Raw genomic sequence first — 16,120 nt, forward strand, 5'->3', positions numbered from 1 at the left:
GTGGGAACAGGTTGCCCAGAGAAGCCATAGATGCTCCATCCCTGGAAGTGTTGAAGGCCAGGTTGGATGGTGCTTTGAGCAACCTGGTCTAGTGGAAGGTGTCCCTGCCCATGGCAGGGGGGTTTGAACTAGATGATCTTTAAGGTCCCTTCCAGCTCAAACCATTCTATGATTTTGTGATTCTGTGATTCTATGATTCTATTTGCTGCTTCTATTCAGTTTTCCTGAAAAGAACTAAAATTCAATTTAAAACATGGTAAAATGTCCTGGTGTTTACACATTTTTCTCACCTGTAGAAGTACCAAGCACAGGGTTCTGTACTACAGTCATTTATTTCTTGCTTACAAATCAGACAATTCTTGAATTCTATGATTTTGTGATTCTGTGATTCTATGATTCTATTTGCTGCTTCTATTCAGTTTTCCTGAAAAGAACTAAAATTCAATTTAAAACATGGTAAAATGTCCTGGTGTTTACACATTTTTCTCACCTGTAGAAGTACCAAGCACAGGGTTCTGTACTACAGTCATTTATTTCTTGCTTACAAATCAGACAATTCTTGACAAGACAATACAGTACAGTAACTCTTCCCATAATAAAAAGTTACATATGGGTTCTATTTTGGTTCTTTGCTGAAATGGTTCTCTTATATTTGTTTTCTTGATACAAATGCCCTTGGTCAAGGTAGATGACAAATGTAATTAAGCTGCAAAAAAAATCCATTTAATTGATAGGTCCAGTATTGAAGGAAGCTTGTGCAACCTTTGAGTTTGTTTTCTTGTTCAAAGCTGTACAGATGAAGTTTCCAGCTTCCATCACTGTATAAAGATTTACTCCCTAAAAAAGAGGTGAAAAATGTTAAAAATAATAAATGCACATGTTGCAAATGCTCAAACTCCAAGTTTTTTTGCTTCAGGGTCTAATTTTTGCAAAGTGCCTGATTCATGTCATAGGTCAGTAATGGAGATCAGTAGAGTTACAGTGACATGCACAATAGTCACAGCTTCCAGATGTTTGGACAGTTCTACCACTTTGAGAGTGATTTCTTATCCTAATAGCAGTGGACCAAATACTCTAGTAATTTTCAAACTCAAAACAATCTTGGATAAAGAACTGGTATAACAACTTGAAGAAGTTGGAAGAAAAGTATAGTGTCTACATATGTGCTGTACTTATTTATCACCCAATGCTAAGAAACTTCATGCTTATAAGTACACCATTTGCAGCTCAGGAAAATGGAGGAAACGTATTGAGAAATGAGTTCAGTGAGAAACGGGATCCTGCATTCTCTTGAATAAATATAATCTCCTTCTTGAAGAAGTTCCATTCAATGCAAAATTACAATTTACATTTGTAAATTTACATTTACAGCAAAAAATTGCAGCTGCTTGATCTGCCCGTGCTAAAAAAATGTTCCTTGAGCAATATCAACTGTTTTTTAACTAACGTAAGATACGTATCAGTGCTGCTTGATTGCTAAAATGGAATCAGATCACTGATCAAAGAGGAAAAAATACTGCATTATTAGTCTCCTGGATTACTCATGTATAGTAAAGGTTTTAGAGTTAGATCGTATAAGTGATGTAAGTACTTGCTCCAAAGATTGGAATTTAGAAGCCAGTAAAGTTCCTGTACAAGGGATGCGAAAGGGAACTTTGAACTACCAATACACTGAGCAGTCACATAAAACTGAGAGAAGTGTGTCACTCAACATTAAAGAGTACAAGATGTATTGCACCAGAAATACACTTTCATAACACTTATGGATTTATGCACTAAAGTTCAAACCAAGACCTGATTTAGATGCTTAATCCTTTAATTGGATCTAGCACTTATTTCCATGTTTTACAGTAAACTTTGCCTTTTTCATTCTTGGAATTGGCTAAAAATGTTAATGAGAATAGAAATTACTTCGCGGAAATGTAATCAAAAAGATTTTTAATTTGAAAAAAAAAAGCTTCAATGTTTCCAATCAGCTCTAGTATATAGCACCATGTAAAACATATTGTTCAGACACCCTTTTATAACTGTCTCATTTTAATACAGTTATAACAAGGGTGATTTCAGCTCATTCTGTTTATCCTTTATTGGTCATTACTTAGGTTTAGTTTGTAGAGTGCTATGCACATAACGAAATCTAAAAAATTCTTAGAGCATCTGTGCTTTTTTACTAGGAAGAAATGAGAAACATACCACCAAAGACATACTTGGTAGTTATATTATGGAAGATGGCAAAATAAAAGCCCCAAACTATATAAAATTCACATTTGCAGCACTGTAACACTGCATAACGTGATATGTGTTGATAAGAAACATATGTTCACAGTTCACATTCATTAAATGGAATACAAGCATCTCTGCCTTTTACATTTTCTTTCTTATGTAAGTGTCATGAACCAGAGAGGATTACCATGAGGGCACAAAACCCAGCATTGACAAGCATGACTCATAGATGGGGATGGAAAAAGAGTAGTGACAGGTGTTTGTAAGGTTGTTGAGTCAAAATAATATGTCTTCAGATAGATATTCAGAAATGTACTTAAGATGTGGTAACCACTCCATATATCCAGAATTATTCCTTGACACCAAGGAATGAAACCATGAAACACAAAGACAAGTACCTCCAATAGTATCTATGAACTTGGATAAATGCCTGAAGTCAGAAAAGCTTCTGCCAGAAGGCAAAATCCTTTAACTCCCATTGACTTCAATTAATCAGTTCTCATTCAGCATTCATAAATACCAAGCCTATTATTTCTCTGAACTTTGGTTTCAGTGTCAGTAATGTGAGGCTAACAGTACTTAGCTGCTTCTCAGAAAGGCTTACTGTTTGCCAAGCACTTTGGAGACATCATAAGCACAAGTACTATTACTGTAATTACATAGGAACCATATAGAAACTGTTTTTATAGAAAGTATATTTCTCCCTACACAAAGTTTCATAAGCATTAATGATCTATGACATAATTATCTATCCATTAGCATGGTACAACCAATAAATCTCTTTGGAGATAGGCTCTGCTAGAAAATGATTTCACATTTAGTCTGCTAGAGATTCATTTCACGTGTCACTTCTTGGTTATGTGTTCTGAAGAACAGTATAGAACAAGCATCAATTATTTTTTTGATGTATCTAGTCAATCTGAACTCAATAATGTACACTTAAATACCGGCCATCCTTTGGTTGACACTTTAAGTGACTTCAGTCAACAAAATGAAAGCTTTAGTGCATAGCTGAGAGGAACATGAAAAAGCGCTCCTTGCAAATGGACAGCATTAGTAATTATAATTTCATTTTGTGCCACGATACAAAAAGGGACATATTAATAGATTTTTGCAATAATGATTTGACAGAATTGGCCAGGGTACCAAAACCAATCAGCACTGTAAAGACAAAAGCTCATATATTAAGGTAACAATTTTGAGGCTCCATGTCTCTCATCAAGTAAACCACTCTCTTCTTAATGGGCCAGAAAAGGGTCAAGGAGCAAAGCCTTGTGTTTTGCTATTGCATAATCTAAATTTTTTTTAAAAAGGTAGAACTAAATGTTTGATGGTGAGATTCCTATCTTCATGGGATTTGGTATCAACTTTTAGGACAAGCTAGATTCCTGCTTGGACACCAGATCATTAACAGATTAATAAATCTTATCAAGAAGCCTGGAACAAGGTATATTTCATTTAATCAGGCTATTTTCATTTAATTGATTCCTTTTGCTACTAGTCAGTTGGAAAAGTCAATGGGTATTTTGCCCAAGGAAAGACTATACTGAAAGCCTAAGTCTAAGGTGCACAGCAATGTAAAGTGAAATGTATGATTTCTCCTTCTTATTCCAAAGAACTGTGTTGTTTCAAAAGAATAAACACCTTCTTCATGAAAAAAGCTACCCCAAAGCATATATGAACAGTTCAAAACAGAGTCCACTTGTACAATGGATACTTGTGATTAAACCTTTTCTAAACAGGTATCTGACATCTACCCAGAACTCCCTAAGAAGCACATGAAAGCAGATAAACATTACAGTGAACTCTGTAAGGTACTGAATATGATGTAACAGTGCTCAGGGGACGTACAATTCAGAAACAAGTTCCATGATCCTTTTACATCAAGGAACTCCGTTGGCATGTGTGCCACACTGAACTGCAACTGGCAGACAAGTAATAAGCTCCCCAATAACTCAGATCGTTGGATTTCAGACATCAGGCTTTTCAATTTCTTCCTGCAGCAGTTTAAATACAAACCACACATGTTGCAGTTTTGGCAGCTCTTTATGTGTTTTCCTTCAAGCTTGACTCTCAAAGTCTATGTCTAAGTTAAAGGAAAAATCATTGTATTGCTTGAGTTACAACAAACTCACTATGCCACATTTCCAGAACAATCATGACCAACAGGAAGATGAAAGAGCACATTCTTTGAAGAAGGCAGCGTTACTTGGTTCCCAGGAATACAGAATAATTAACATGTCAACCAAGGCAGGGATACTAAATGTGTGCTCTTCAAGTGTGGATGCTCACTGATAAGGTTCATTAAAGTGCAGCTCAGTGCAGATTAAGCTGCTTTGGCCTCTCCGCCAAGAACAGGGCAGGAAATGAAGATGACTGTAAAGCCTGCTAGCCAGAAACAGATTTTGTACAATTTTGAAATATATTAAGTGGATACCTGAGAAATAGCAATGTTCTGTGCTTGGGCTCCAAATACCATAATTTTTTTCTACTTTGAAGCCAGAAAAATTGACAACAAATTAATAAGCACTATGAACCAAATCTAAAGCTCTGTGAAAAAAGCTGAGGTCTGCTCAGTCTTTCCACTGTAGAGCAGATCAGCCTCCTGGAGCAATGTCTACAGTAGAGATTTTTTGTGTTACTGAGGCAGAGTAAAGACTCAAAGCAGTTGCTACTGAGCTCCTCATAGCTCCAGGGAGGGAGAGGGGGGTTATTCAAATTCCTGTCAAATGCGCAAACCAGTTCTACTCTAAACTGCTAGTGAAGACAACATCATTCATGTTATGCGTCAAGTCATGTTAAAGCACTGAGTTTGCAAAAACTACTATTTGCTCCCAATATTTTATTGTACAGCAGAAGTAATTGTCAAGTACGTATTGTATGTTTTCTAGAAAAATATTTTTGCTTTCCGTAAAGTCTCAAGTAAAAAGTAAAAATATCTTACTGTATTGACCCCCAGACCATTAAGCATGTATATCACGTCCTCTGTGGCTACATTTCCAGTAGCACCTTTTGCATAGGGACAACCACCCAGTCCTGCAACCGATGAATCCACTACAGCAACTCCCATCTGGAAGATAACAACACAAAAATGCAACCGCAGCACAGATTATTATTTATAATTATTCATAAATAGCAGGCTATATATATTAGTTACCATAGATAAAATACACATTTCTCCACAAATGGATGTGTTTCTCGGAGGAAATGCCTTATAACGGCGTTAGTCCTGACATCTTTTTAAGGTAAGACTCTTCAAACACAGGATGTGGAACAGAGAACTAACGGTCTATTACATGTGGTTTTGGCAGATAAGATGATTGCTGTTTGAGAGCCAAACAGAGTTTTATATCTTTTCTCTCTTTATCTCTCTACATGTTGTTTTTAAGTAGCCTGCATCTATTCCTGCAAAAGCTTACATGCAACCAAATACAATCAATGCGTTTATTCAAATGTGTAATTTTAAACATATGTACAAGTCTTTGCAAGTTGGAAGTCTTAATATTAGCATCTGATTTATGTGTCATCCAAAAGATTTTGGGACAGCTACACTCTAAAATCTGTTTTATATTAATGGCTATTCTTCCGCAAAGAACTTCCCTCCTAGCATTTTCTCTATTCTCATTTTCTTTTCTTTCCTCTTCATTATGAAACCACCATCATGAAACCACCATGTAAATAATTTTTTTGTTCTTGTTTTAGAAGAATACTACAAGGTATTTTCACCCAAATTTATCACCACAATGTAAGGAAAAATTGCATTTTGCCAGATCTGTTAAAGAGTTCATGAGTTTAAATCAACTGGAAATAAAAGTTTACAGAACTTTATCTTGGTGAGTCTGACCCATTGTTTATCATATTCACCAGTCTAGAAGAAAACACAACCCCCAAAATAGCAAATTTCACACCCTAGCACAGTCCTGGAGCAGCATTCAAAAGCCTAGTTTTTAAGATGCTTGGAATAACTGAATAGCTTGGATGTCATGGAAGTTCTCCATAGATATAGCTTCTGATCTTTGAATATTTTTAAGGGAGTACTTGATGCACAGTGTTAAGCTTTCTCATTTAAATTAAGACTTGAAAAAACAGGCAGCTGTCATAAATTCATAATTCTCTGATTTTTATTTTCTTCCTAGTGCATCCAAGCTCCTTCTCTCTCCTGATCCTCTCTCAGTATATTCATGACAAAGAATAGTAAACGAGTCACCAACTCTGCCCAACAGATAATATTAAATTTCCTATGGGATAAAGCCTTCCCTGGGACATTGGTCAGGGAGGGAGAGGAACTTGTGATTTCCACTAACATGTTTAGTGAGCTTTTGCACCCTCCTTCTTTCTGTGATTAGATTTTAAAATGAAGCTGAAATTGGGAACCATTTTTTTCTGTTTTAATATGTTAGGCATGTGATCCAGGACACTGGGTCTCCCTTGTTGGAGAAAGCTCTTCAGAATTCCCCTTGAAGAAGATTTGATGCCTTTGGAGGCATTCAGGCTCTAGAGATAATCAGAAGCAGGCAATGATATTAGGCAGAGAGCTCATCAGATCTTTAAAGACACCACCTTCTCTCTAGCTTAAGCACACCAGAGGGTTCACCTCCCCCTAGGGCTAATTCAGGCAGACATACACCAAAAGTTTAGAAGAAGTCAGGCAGACTGAATCAGGGTGCAATCACAGCTCAAATTCAGGAGAGGAGTTCCTGTGCAGAGATAAGTTTTCAATACTCCAGCGTTGACTTTGGGTCCAGAGATATTCAGAGGTTAAACCATGCCTGTTATTTACATTTGCAAGCCAGTAAGATCAGCTTAGAGGCCTGACTACACAGCAAGCTGATTTCTGTTGCTCTCCTTCTGAGGGACCTACCTGTCCTGCAGGCTAAGCTGGGAGCCTGAGCTTCTCCTTCATAGCCATGCATACCACTAGCTGGCAAGGTAGGCAAAAGGTGATGCCCTGCATGTTGCAGTTGCTAAGTCCTCTTTCCAAATACACCCATCAGTGCTTTTTTTTAGTTCTGAAATAAACTTCCCTAATGTTTTGTTGTATTTGCTTCTATTTTTGACAGTGCTTTCCATAGTTTTATCATTGACCTTACAGGCTCTTTGAAGTTTCAACATTTCTGGAGGGCAGTAATAGAGAGTAATCCAATGAAGCTTTGTCCCAGGTCCTATTTTCAGGCAGCGAACATTATCTTGAGCTAGGTAGCTGCTCAAAGCCTGTAATAAAGACCTCAAAGGAGCCGAGGTACATAACTGTGACAGGCAAGACAGTACTGTTTAATATTGCTCACACAATGAGACTCTCTAAGAAGGGATATTGTACTTTAAAGTACGCTAATCTGTGAATTATGGAGTGAATCACCAGAGTACATGTTTCACATTTCAGTCACTTGTCACACACTTTGTTTGTGTAACCCACCGGTCAGAAAATGTGTTATACAACACATCTGTGTCCAATACACAGAGGATATGCATTTATGATAGCTTTCAACTGGAAATTCTGTGTCTTTTTCCACCAGCTGCTAAGATTCATACATTTGCTCTGGAAGTCATTGCTTCAAGCTCCACAGTGGCAGCTGTCAGGCTTGCAAGTGTCCCTGCAGAAACACACCTAAGGTCTCTTAATGGAAAGACTCAGGGTACGGTGAAGGCCTGGGGAAGAGAAAAGGGAGACTAACATGTAGAAGTGCTGGTATGATACAAGCATGCCTTCCACTACCATGCCTGCTCTTTCAGGCTGATGTTATGATTTCCATCAGAAACGACTGTTTCAGGGATGAAAAGGTAGAAGAAAGTGTCCTTCATGGAGTTTATGTCATAACTGATAGAGCATTCTTCTAGATCTACTTATTTTCAGCAACTTTTACATGGGGATAAAAGCTATAGGCAAGTAATGTGCTGAGGTACATTACGGCTGTTAAACTCCCAAGGAAGATCAACAGACTCAGAAACACTTTAGTAGCATATAACAGTCACTTTCTAACCCCAGTGAATTATCTCATGAAATGTGCAAAAATGGGAAAAATATCAACTAGATTGTATCTGGTGACCATTGAAGTGGCATCTGAAAACAGCCAGAAAAGTTTGCCAGTTCAAAGCTGGGAGAACCTCCTCCTGTGGGGTGTCATCTATATTACTATCAGTAGCCTGCTCCAATGCTTCACAGAGCTCTCACTGTGAGAAGAAACAAGAAACAATATACTGCCAACATTAAAATATACTTGTGTCTTCTCAAGGCATTGGATATACATATTAATTTCTTGATATGCTTGTACAAACACTTGTGATGTCACTGTACTACTGCATTTGCAGTGCAAGTCTCATAACACTGGGGTACATATTGCTTATTATTGTTTGTTGAAAGTGTTTGTGAATACATGGAGGGGTATGGGATACCACAGCAACATAAAGGTAACATGAAATACACAGCTTTGCCTAAGCACATCCTAGTATTCTCAGGCAGCTTCATCTGTGTTAGTTCAAACCTCCTCCACTGGAAGCTGGAGTGAGCTCAGTCATTTTAGTCTACCATACATGCAAGAGCATAAAAAAATATTTCTTCTGCTGGGTAAGCAGTGAGAGCAGTAACCTCCAGATGATGGACAGTGATAATTGCTCTGTCTTTTAAACCACCAACTATTCCAGCTAAACAGAAAAAGGAGAAAGTCTAGTCACACCTTTACATTGGTAACATCCTTGGTACGGCGGCTTTCATCCTAGTACAGGACACTTAAACCATTACTCCCCAGAAACAGTGTATCATAGAATCAGAGAATCAGAGAATAGTTTGGATTGGAAGGGACCTTTAAAGGTCATCTAGTCCAAACCCCCTGCAATGAGCAGGGACATCTTCAACTGGATCAGGTTGCTCAGAGCCCCGTCCAACCTGGCCTTGAACGTTTCCAGGGATGGGGCATCTACCACCTCTCTGGGCAACCTGTTCCAGTGTTTCACCACCCTCATTGTAAAAAATTTCTTCCTTATATCTAGTCTAAATCTACTCTCTTTTAGTTTCAAACCATTCCCCCCTGTCCTGTTGCAACAGGCCCTGCTAAAAAGTTTATCCCCGTCTTTCTTATAAGCCCCCTTTAAGTACACAATAAGGTTTCCCCGAAGCCTCTTCTCCAGGCTGAATAACCCCAACTCTCTCAGCCTTTCTGTATAGACATGTATAAAACATGTATAAACATGTATAAACATGTATAAACATGTTTATGTATAAACATGTTTATGTCTCTATAATGGTATCTGCATCAGGATGGATTTGCCATTTTAACATTCAGCCAGTTGTAGACAAGGTCTTGACATGGTGTATATAACACAGCAGCTCTGACTGACCTCCAAATCTGACGTGTCTTCAAATCAGCGTTCTTAATATGCAATGAGTGGGTGTCTCTGCCTTTAGGATATTGTCCTTTAAAGTTCTCTTCACAACACTTCTGACAAGATGTCTACTGCAACATACTGCTATTTCAGCAGCAGGCTCAGCTGCATCTGTCTGCTCTTGCATGTGGTATGGGCAAATACAACATGTTTTCTGATTCATGTGCAGAATCACTGCAGTTCATCTCTAGTGTGGCCCCGTTCAAAAAGTCCTTAAAAAATCCATACTCCAAGCTCCATTCTAACAGTGCTAAAAACAGATGTTGGAAAACATCCTTCACCAGCACTACTAACTAATTTGAAGGTTAATATTACAGCCCAGCCTGTCCAAGCACAGAGTCTGAAATAGCACCTAATAAATAACTTCTCTGCAAGTTTGAGCAGCTATGAAGCTGTTTTGCTTTTGCAGCCATTAAAAGCATAAGGGGCTCTAAAAGAAAAGCTAAAAATTGACATAATGTGTAAAACAAGGCCTCTTCCTTCATCACATGTCCAATATTTGTCAGCCTTTTAAAGGAGATAATGAGTTTCAAGCCTTTCAACAATCGGAGCCTGCAAAACATTCACTGACAATTTGAGATCTTTAAAAAGCCCACAGTCTCGTTGTCACTTCCTGACAGGTGCTAAATTGTGCTGAGGTTCATGAGAAGTTGCACTGTAGCTATTTCGTAGGACATGTCCTAGACGAGCACTCACTGAGCTGCTTACGTATGGACCTGTGTGTGGGTGAACAATGGCTTGGCTCCCAGGACAACTTCAATACTCCAATCTTTTTTGACATTTGTGGAGTTTTGATAATCACTAAATTCCTGACACTGGTTCCTGAACACCTTCCAAACTTCAGCGTTGGCTAGCTTTAGCTTACTCTCTAGAGAAGGCAGAAGACTTTTTTCTTCTGTCCCATACTAAGTTCCTAATTCCCCAATGAGAGGGCAAGGAATTAAATTCATCACCTTTGTCAAATAGCCAGTTTTAACAGGAAACCATTATTGCCAGTGAATAATAAATGCTTCATGTTTCTCAGTTTGCTTTACTACCTCCCCACAACTTCTTGTTGGGACAGTCAGTTTGCTTCCTTACTGATCTTTAAACCTGGCTTCGTCTGACAGAAAACCAACTTTGTCCCTCTCTTAAAAATGGCAAGATCAGCATCAGTAACTCCAGGGATGCATGAGGTATAAACCAGAAACTATAAACCAGGTCTCTCATAAACTGGGATTTTTTAAACTATGAGATTTTGAAACCATAATATCAAAGATCCCAAGTATTAAATACGAAAAGATTTGTTGTCCCAGAAAGTTTAGGGGGCACAGCATTGTAAAGTTCAGTACCACAGTGCCTTAAAGATAGGTGCACATAGATATGACAAAATATCAGTGTATCAGTTCAGCATTTGTTCAAGGAAGGGAGAAGGAAGGGAGGAAGAAGTAAAAGGAGGACCTACATAACTTAGGTCAAAGACTGTCCAGACAGAAAGCAGCACAAGACTAATACTTCCAACTGTTTAATTCTGCAGCCCTGTCAGTGCCTAGCAGACACTCTTGGCGTGATGTAGTACTGTCCCATTACTGTGTCTCTCTGGCATCAGTCTGCTACCCACCACTACTTGGTACGCCATCAGGGAAAACTCCTTCTCCTGTAGAGATACAGATAACCATAGAAATATAAATAACTATGCCAGCAACGCTTTGTAAAGTGGCTGTGCCCATAGATCCTTCTGTGAGTTATATTATCAAGTTGTCTAAAATCAAGGCTTCCCACTCCCCTTTATTTCAATAAGACAAATGTAGATATATAAATATTATTTTAGTATTTGAGCGATTAGAAGCATATATTTCTACATATAAGGCAATAAAATGGGACATCTCTCTGTGGAAAACCCTGAAAGTTAACTACATTTCCTTCTTGTTTCTTTTTCCCTCTGGTCTTGCTAAAGATTAATGCATCACAAAAGAAAACGCTACTTTTCAGAGTAAACTCCATCACTACTGACCACAGGGTGTCACTGTTACATTAAAATCTATAATTCCCCAGTTCATTTAGTTAGAAAATTGATACATTCAGCCAAAAAAAAAAAAAATCCTTTTCTCCTGAAACATATTGAGATACAAGCAATTTGTGGGCAGACGTGCTGCATAAAATAGGTTAATACAGCATTCCTTTAACTTATTGCACACATCTTTTCATATTGCTACTGACACATTTATTATAAGCAAAGCTGGCAATGACATCTAGAGTTAAAGTTCCCTAACACTTTCTGTCATAAGGCCCTACTTTCAGTTGTTTATTACTTTGTCAGCCTTTAACTGCTGGATCTTATATTTTCCATGCCTCGTCTCTGCCTCGGGCTGGATTGTTTTGGAAAGTTTTAGTGAAAAATGGGGTTGGCCACTTCCGAGGACAAATCTTGGGGAAGAAAAGTGCTTTGTTATGCTAATATTCAATAATTCTAACACGAGCTTCTTGGAGATATTCTTGTAGCTTTGCACTCTCAAATTTGGCACGGGAGAAATACTGATTTTAAGAGATCACACAGTCTGGACTTAGTTACGAGTTTAGGAAAGTTCCACCTCATTGTCAGGAACTGGTCAGCCTGCTAGCTAAAATGCCCAAGGGTCAAGAGAGCAGCAGCTGACCATTCTCTTTTCCTTCCTCAACAAAGAACTGTGAAGCAATTTCTCTGAAACTGAGATGGAAAATCTGTGTCTCTGACTGCAGGGCATCACCTGCACAGAAAGCCACTTACCAGTGGCAGGCTCCAGCAGCTGAGATCTGTGTTGTGGAAGCAGTACTTCAGAGAACGTTCATGGATGTTTAGGGGGAATCGATGCCATTAAACCTGAGAGACTGGTTTTGAGATTTTGAAAAGCTTAGAAAGTCCTAATCAAAATCCTATATCGTAACAAAATTAATACTCGGAAGCAGATGTTCACAAATCACCTTTAGTATTGCCTATGCAGGCATATTTTGCTCCCTTTTTGAATATCTGCACTGATTTTGGGGGTTGTACACAATTCGCGCTGCTCCCTTGCTCAGGATCACAAAACCTGCAGGGGGAGCAGGAGACACATTTCAAGGTCTTGTCGAAACCCATGAAGACGTGATGATCATCAGAGCACTGAGTGACTTTCCAGTCTCCCTTCCTTCCCTCCCCAAGCAAGCCAGGGCATTGCCAGATTTCCTAGTTCAGCTGCTGCTGATTTGAAGTAAGTACTTATTGCCCAGATGCTCTTCAGCAGAAGTTGCTGCTCTCAAGTAAAACTCTGGTGGTTTAACAGTTTGTCTGCTTGCTATGTGTTGTGAAATAATCTGATCTAAAAATGCTGGATATTCATTTTATAGATTTAAGTCTGGACACAGTCAGAAGACCAGTTAAACAGATAGAGCAGATAAGATAATAATCTTGGGATCTGGAGGGAAAGGGGGAACAAGAGAGGAAAGGCAAAGCGCAGCTTCGGGGTAGGCAGGGAGGGAACCGTCTAGTCCAGAGATGCAACAACTGTGCCAGGTTGTCTGTGCCCTACATGCAGCCAGGTGACAACCAGGTTTTTGTCACGTGCTACATGCCAGTGTAAATGAATAAAAATAAACTGAAAATAAACCGAGGGCTTTGAATGGACAGGGAAGACAAAAAGATTACTTAACTTGATGGTAAAGTTACTGAGGGTTGCTTTGGGAGAGGAAAATTTTGCTGGGACTGGGGAAAGCATGTCTGGAACTGCTGATACTGGAGGTCTGATGAAGAAACAAAATCCACTCACTTTGCAGGGATGACTCACAGAAGATAAGCAGAGTAGAGATGTACCCACTAAAATAAAATGGCTGAATTATCATAAAGGCTGAATTATGGGACATCAGCTGAGAATGGGTTAAATGAAGGATGGAACCACAGGTAAAAATCAATGCTTGAGATGCAGATTGTAGGGAGCGCACTTCACTGTGAGTTACAATATTGAAAAAGGACGGGGTGCTACTACAGAGAATCAAGGAAAGGCACTGAGCTAGTATTGAAGTGCACATGGCAAATGCGGAACATGTGAATCCATCAGTGAAAATAGCATATCTGACTCAAGCATTACAGTATCTGAAAAGGCTACTTTTTCTGACATACAGGGAATATATAACCTAGTTCATCCATCTTACGTACACCTTTTATTGGTATCTATACCTTATAAAAACCCTACAAATTCTTTTGATCTTGTTGTTCAGTCCTGGTTAGCTTCTGCCAACTCCCAACCCTTCTAGTTACTGGAAGACCAATTTCTGTTGATTCACTCTGTGGCTTAAGCTGGGTGGCCAAAACTGTTCTTGGAGGTCTAATTTCCCTCACTTTGTATAAACAGAACACTTTCAGCATGACGCACCAAGTGGCAGAGGACACTAGCTTGTACCGATGTGAGGAAACAAAACAGGTGGGTGGCAAAAACCATCAATTTTTATATAATAAATCTGTAGAAATGATGGCATTTATAAGAAAGCTGGGAAAGCAGAGCAGAACTATTTCACTCCATGGTAGTATTATAGTATGTCAGCATCAGGGAATCTAAAGGAACGAAATGGTAACAGCATTTAAAATCCCATCTGACTTCAATCCAGCCAGGGCCCTCACACAGCAGCACCTGACTCCCCTAGAGCCAGGAACATCACCCACCCACAAAACCCACTTTGTTTTGACTTTCATTCCCTGTATTATCTCTGAAATCACACCCACCTGCCACCCAGTCAGCAAAAATAGGGACCTCCCGCGCATCCCTGGGGCTCATCTCCAGATGTGCTGCGGAGTCCTACAGAAGGATCAGCTCCTTGTCTGGGGCTGATCACCCATACAACACGTGTGGTCTTCACAGGCTGAAAACCACCACTGCCTCGTTGGCATGGAAGGTGGGGAAGCTCAATGGACCAACACGGGTGGAGGAGACCTCAACATGACATCAGGAATTCTAATGGGTTCTTCAGGGGTGTGAAAATATATGCTAAGGTCAGCCTTTTCTCTGTCTTCCTCTGTGTAGCTAAGATTGATGCCTGTTAGTTCTAGTACAAGGACATTTTCTTCCACAACTAATTCAGTTCCACCCAGTGTTTCCCATCTCAGCTGCTTCCACATTTAGAGTGGAATGACATTTTCAGATATTAGTGACTTTTAGTATTGTTCCCACTCGCACCTTGACAACTAGACCTACACTTGTTTCTCCTGGATGTGGTGATATACGAAGTGAGGGAGCAGTTGGTAAATATCTTTCAGTCCAAGTCTCCCTTGTCTCTGCCACATACCAGAACGTCTGCTGAAGGTTTTGGCTACTATCCCAAACATGATGGCAGTAACGAATTAAATGATCTGATGCACATTGCAATTTAAAGTAGATGACTACTCCTATCTCATGCTTCCAAGGCTTTTCCTCTGATGTCAGTACCTGTGCTTTCCAAAAAGTAGCTCAGGTTACTGTTATAACTCTTATAACATCTTCCTTCCCATTTCACCTATTTGAAAGGAATTAAGCTAGGCTAGAGTCAAAATTTTTCTTTTCCCCTCTCAATAACCATCCCAGAAACATTCAGCTGACTTAGAAATGGAGCAGATTCAGCAGTGGAGCTAAAAAAAAAACCCCACACATCCAAACATAAAGACATCCAATAGTCTAGCAGTGATACTATCCTACCTGGGGCTCAGGTTTTTTCTTCACCTTCCTTCTAAATAAATGTCCTAACTATTGGGTAATGTGGGACATCCAGGCAGTGAACCACAAAACTCCTGCCTAGGGCTTTTTCTCATTTGAGAACTGAACCGCCCTGTGCTTCACAAACACATGGCAACATCTAAAAGGAAGATCATGCTGACGGTTAAGTTTTCAGCTACTTCAGAAACACCAAGATGGTGTTGGGTTCTGTGCATGTCCCTGAGAACACTAGCCCCTCCCTAACTTCATTTTTGCCCCTCCACTTTTCAATCAGATTTTGCTGCACTTTCAATCTTCTTATGCAACACCAAGATTTAAAGCTCTAGTAGCAAAGTTCAACTTCTTAGAAAAGGCTGGTATTTTATACAGACCCAGATCTCTTGAAACTCCTCAACTGTATAAAAGTGGATTGGACTAGTTCTTACTTTACTGAAATCATTATTCACTGGGAGCTTGCTTGAGCAAGGGCATAGCCTTCAAGACTGTATCATTAGTAGCAGTAGTAGTAGTTCTAACCTGCGGTTGGAGTTCATAGATTTGACTCCTCTTGCAGATCTCAGTAACAATCAATGAAATACCAGAATTTATTAATAAGCAGGCAGAAAGAAAAGGACCTGATTGTATCAGAGAACAAAAGTCTGTTTTCATCATTTTAACTGTTGTTACGGTTTTCATCTTTTTTGGGGAAAAAAAAAAGCAACAGCTCTGTTAATTCCTAAGGCTACTTATTTTGCAAAAGAAGATACCTGAAGTTTTCTAAAGGAAGTCACACATTTCCAACAGGGTACATGTGTTACAATGATATAATTTGCTACTTAGAACTGGGAAATCACTTTAACTTTCAT

The 16,120-nt window shown here is 39.1% G+C and overlaps 1 protein-coding gene across 1 annotated transcript in view; it reads right to left on the reverse strand.

Annotated features, from left to right (window-relative positions):
* The window catches only part of HMGCLL1 (3-hydroxymethyl-3-methylglutaryl-CoA lyase-like 1), a 39,791-nt gene that overhangs the window by 1,950 nt on the left and 21,721 nt on the right, over positions 1–16,120 (reverse strand). Inside the window, exons 4-5 of the mRNA XM_009572508.1 lie at positions 5,168–5,293; positions 407–837 (exon numbers count right to left, since the gene is read on the reverse strand). Of these exons, the coding sequence (XP_009570803.1) occupies positions 724–837; positions 5,168–5,293 (240 nt within the window). The 3' untranslated portion in view covers positions 407–723. The remainder of the gene's footprint in view (positions 1–406; positions 838–5,167; positions 5,294–16,120) is intronic.

This window comes from Fulmarus glacialis, unplaced genomic scaffold, assembly GCF_000690835.1.
Source record: "Fulmarus glacialis isolate BGI_N327 unplaced genomic scaffold, ASM69083v1 scaffold15642, whole genome shotgun sequence".
Lineage (NCBI taxonomy): Eukaryota > Metazoa > Chordata > Aves > Procellariiformes > Procellariidae > Fulmarus > Fulmarus glacialis.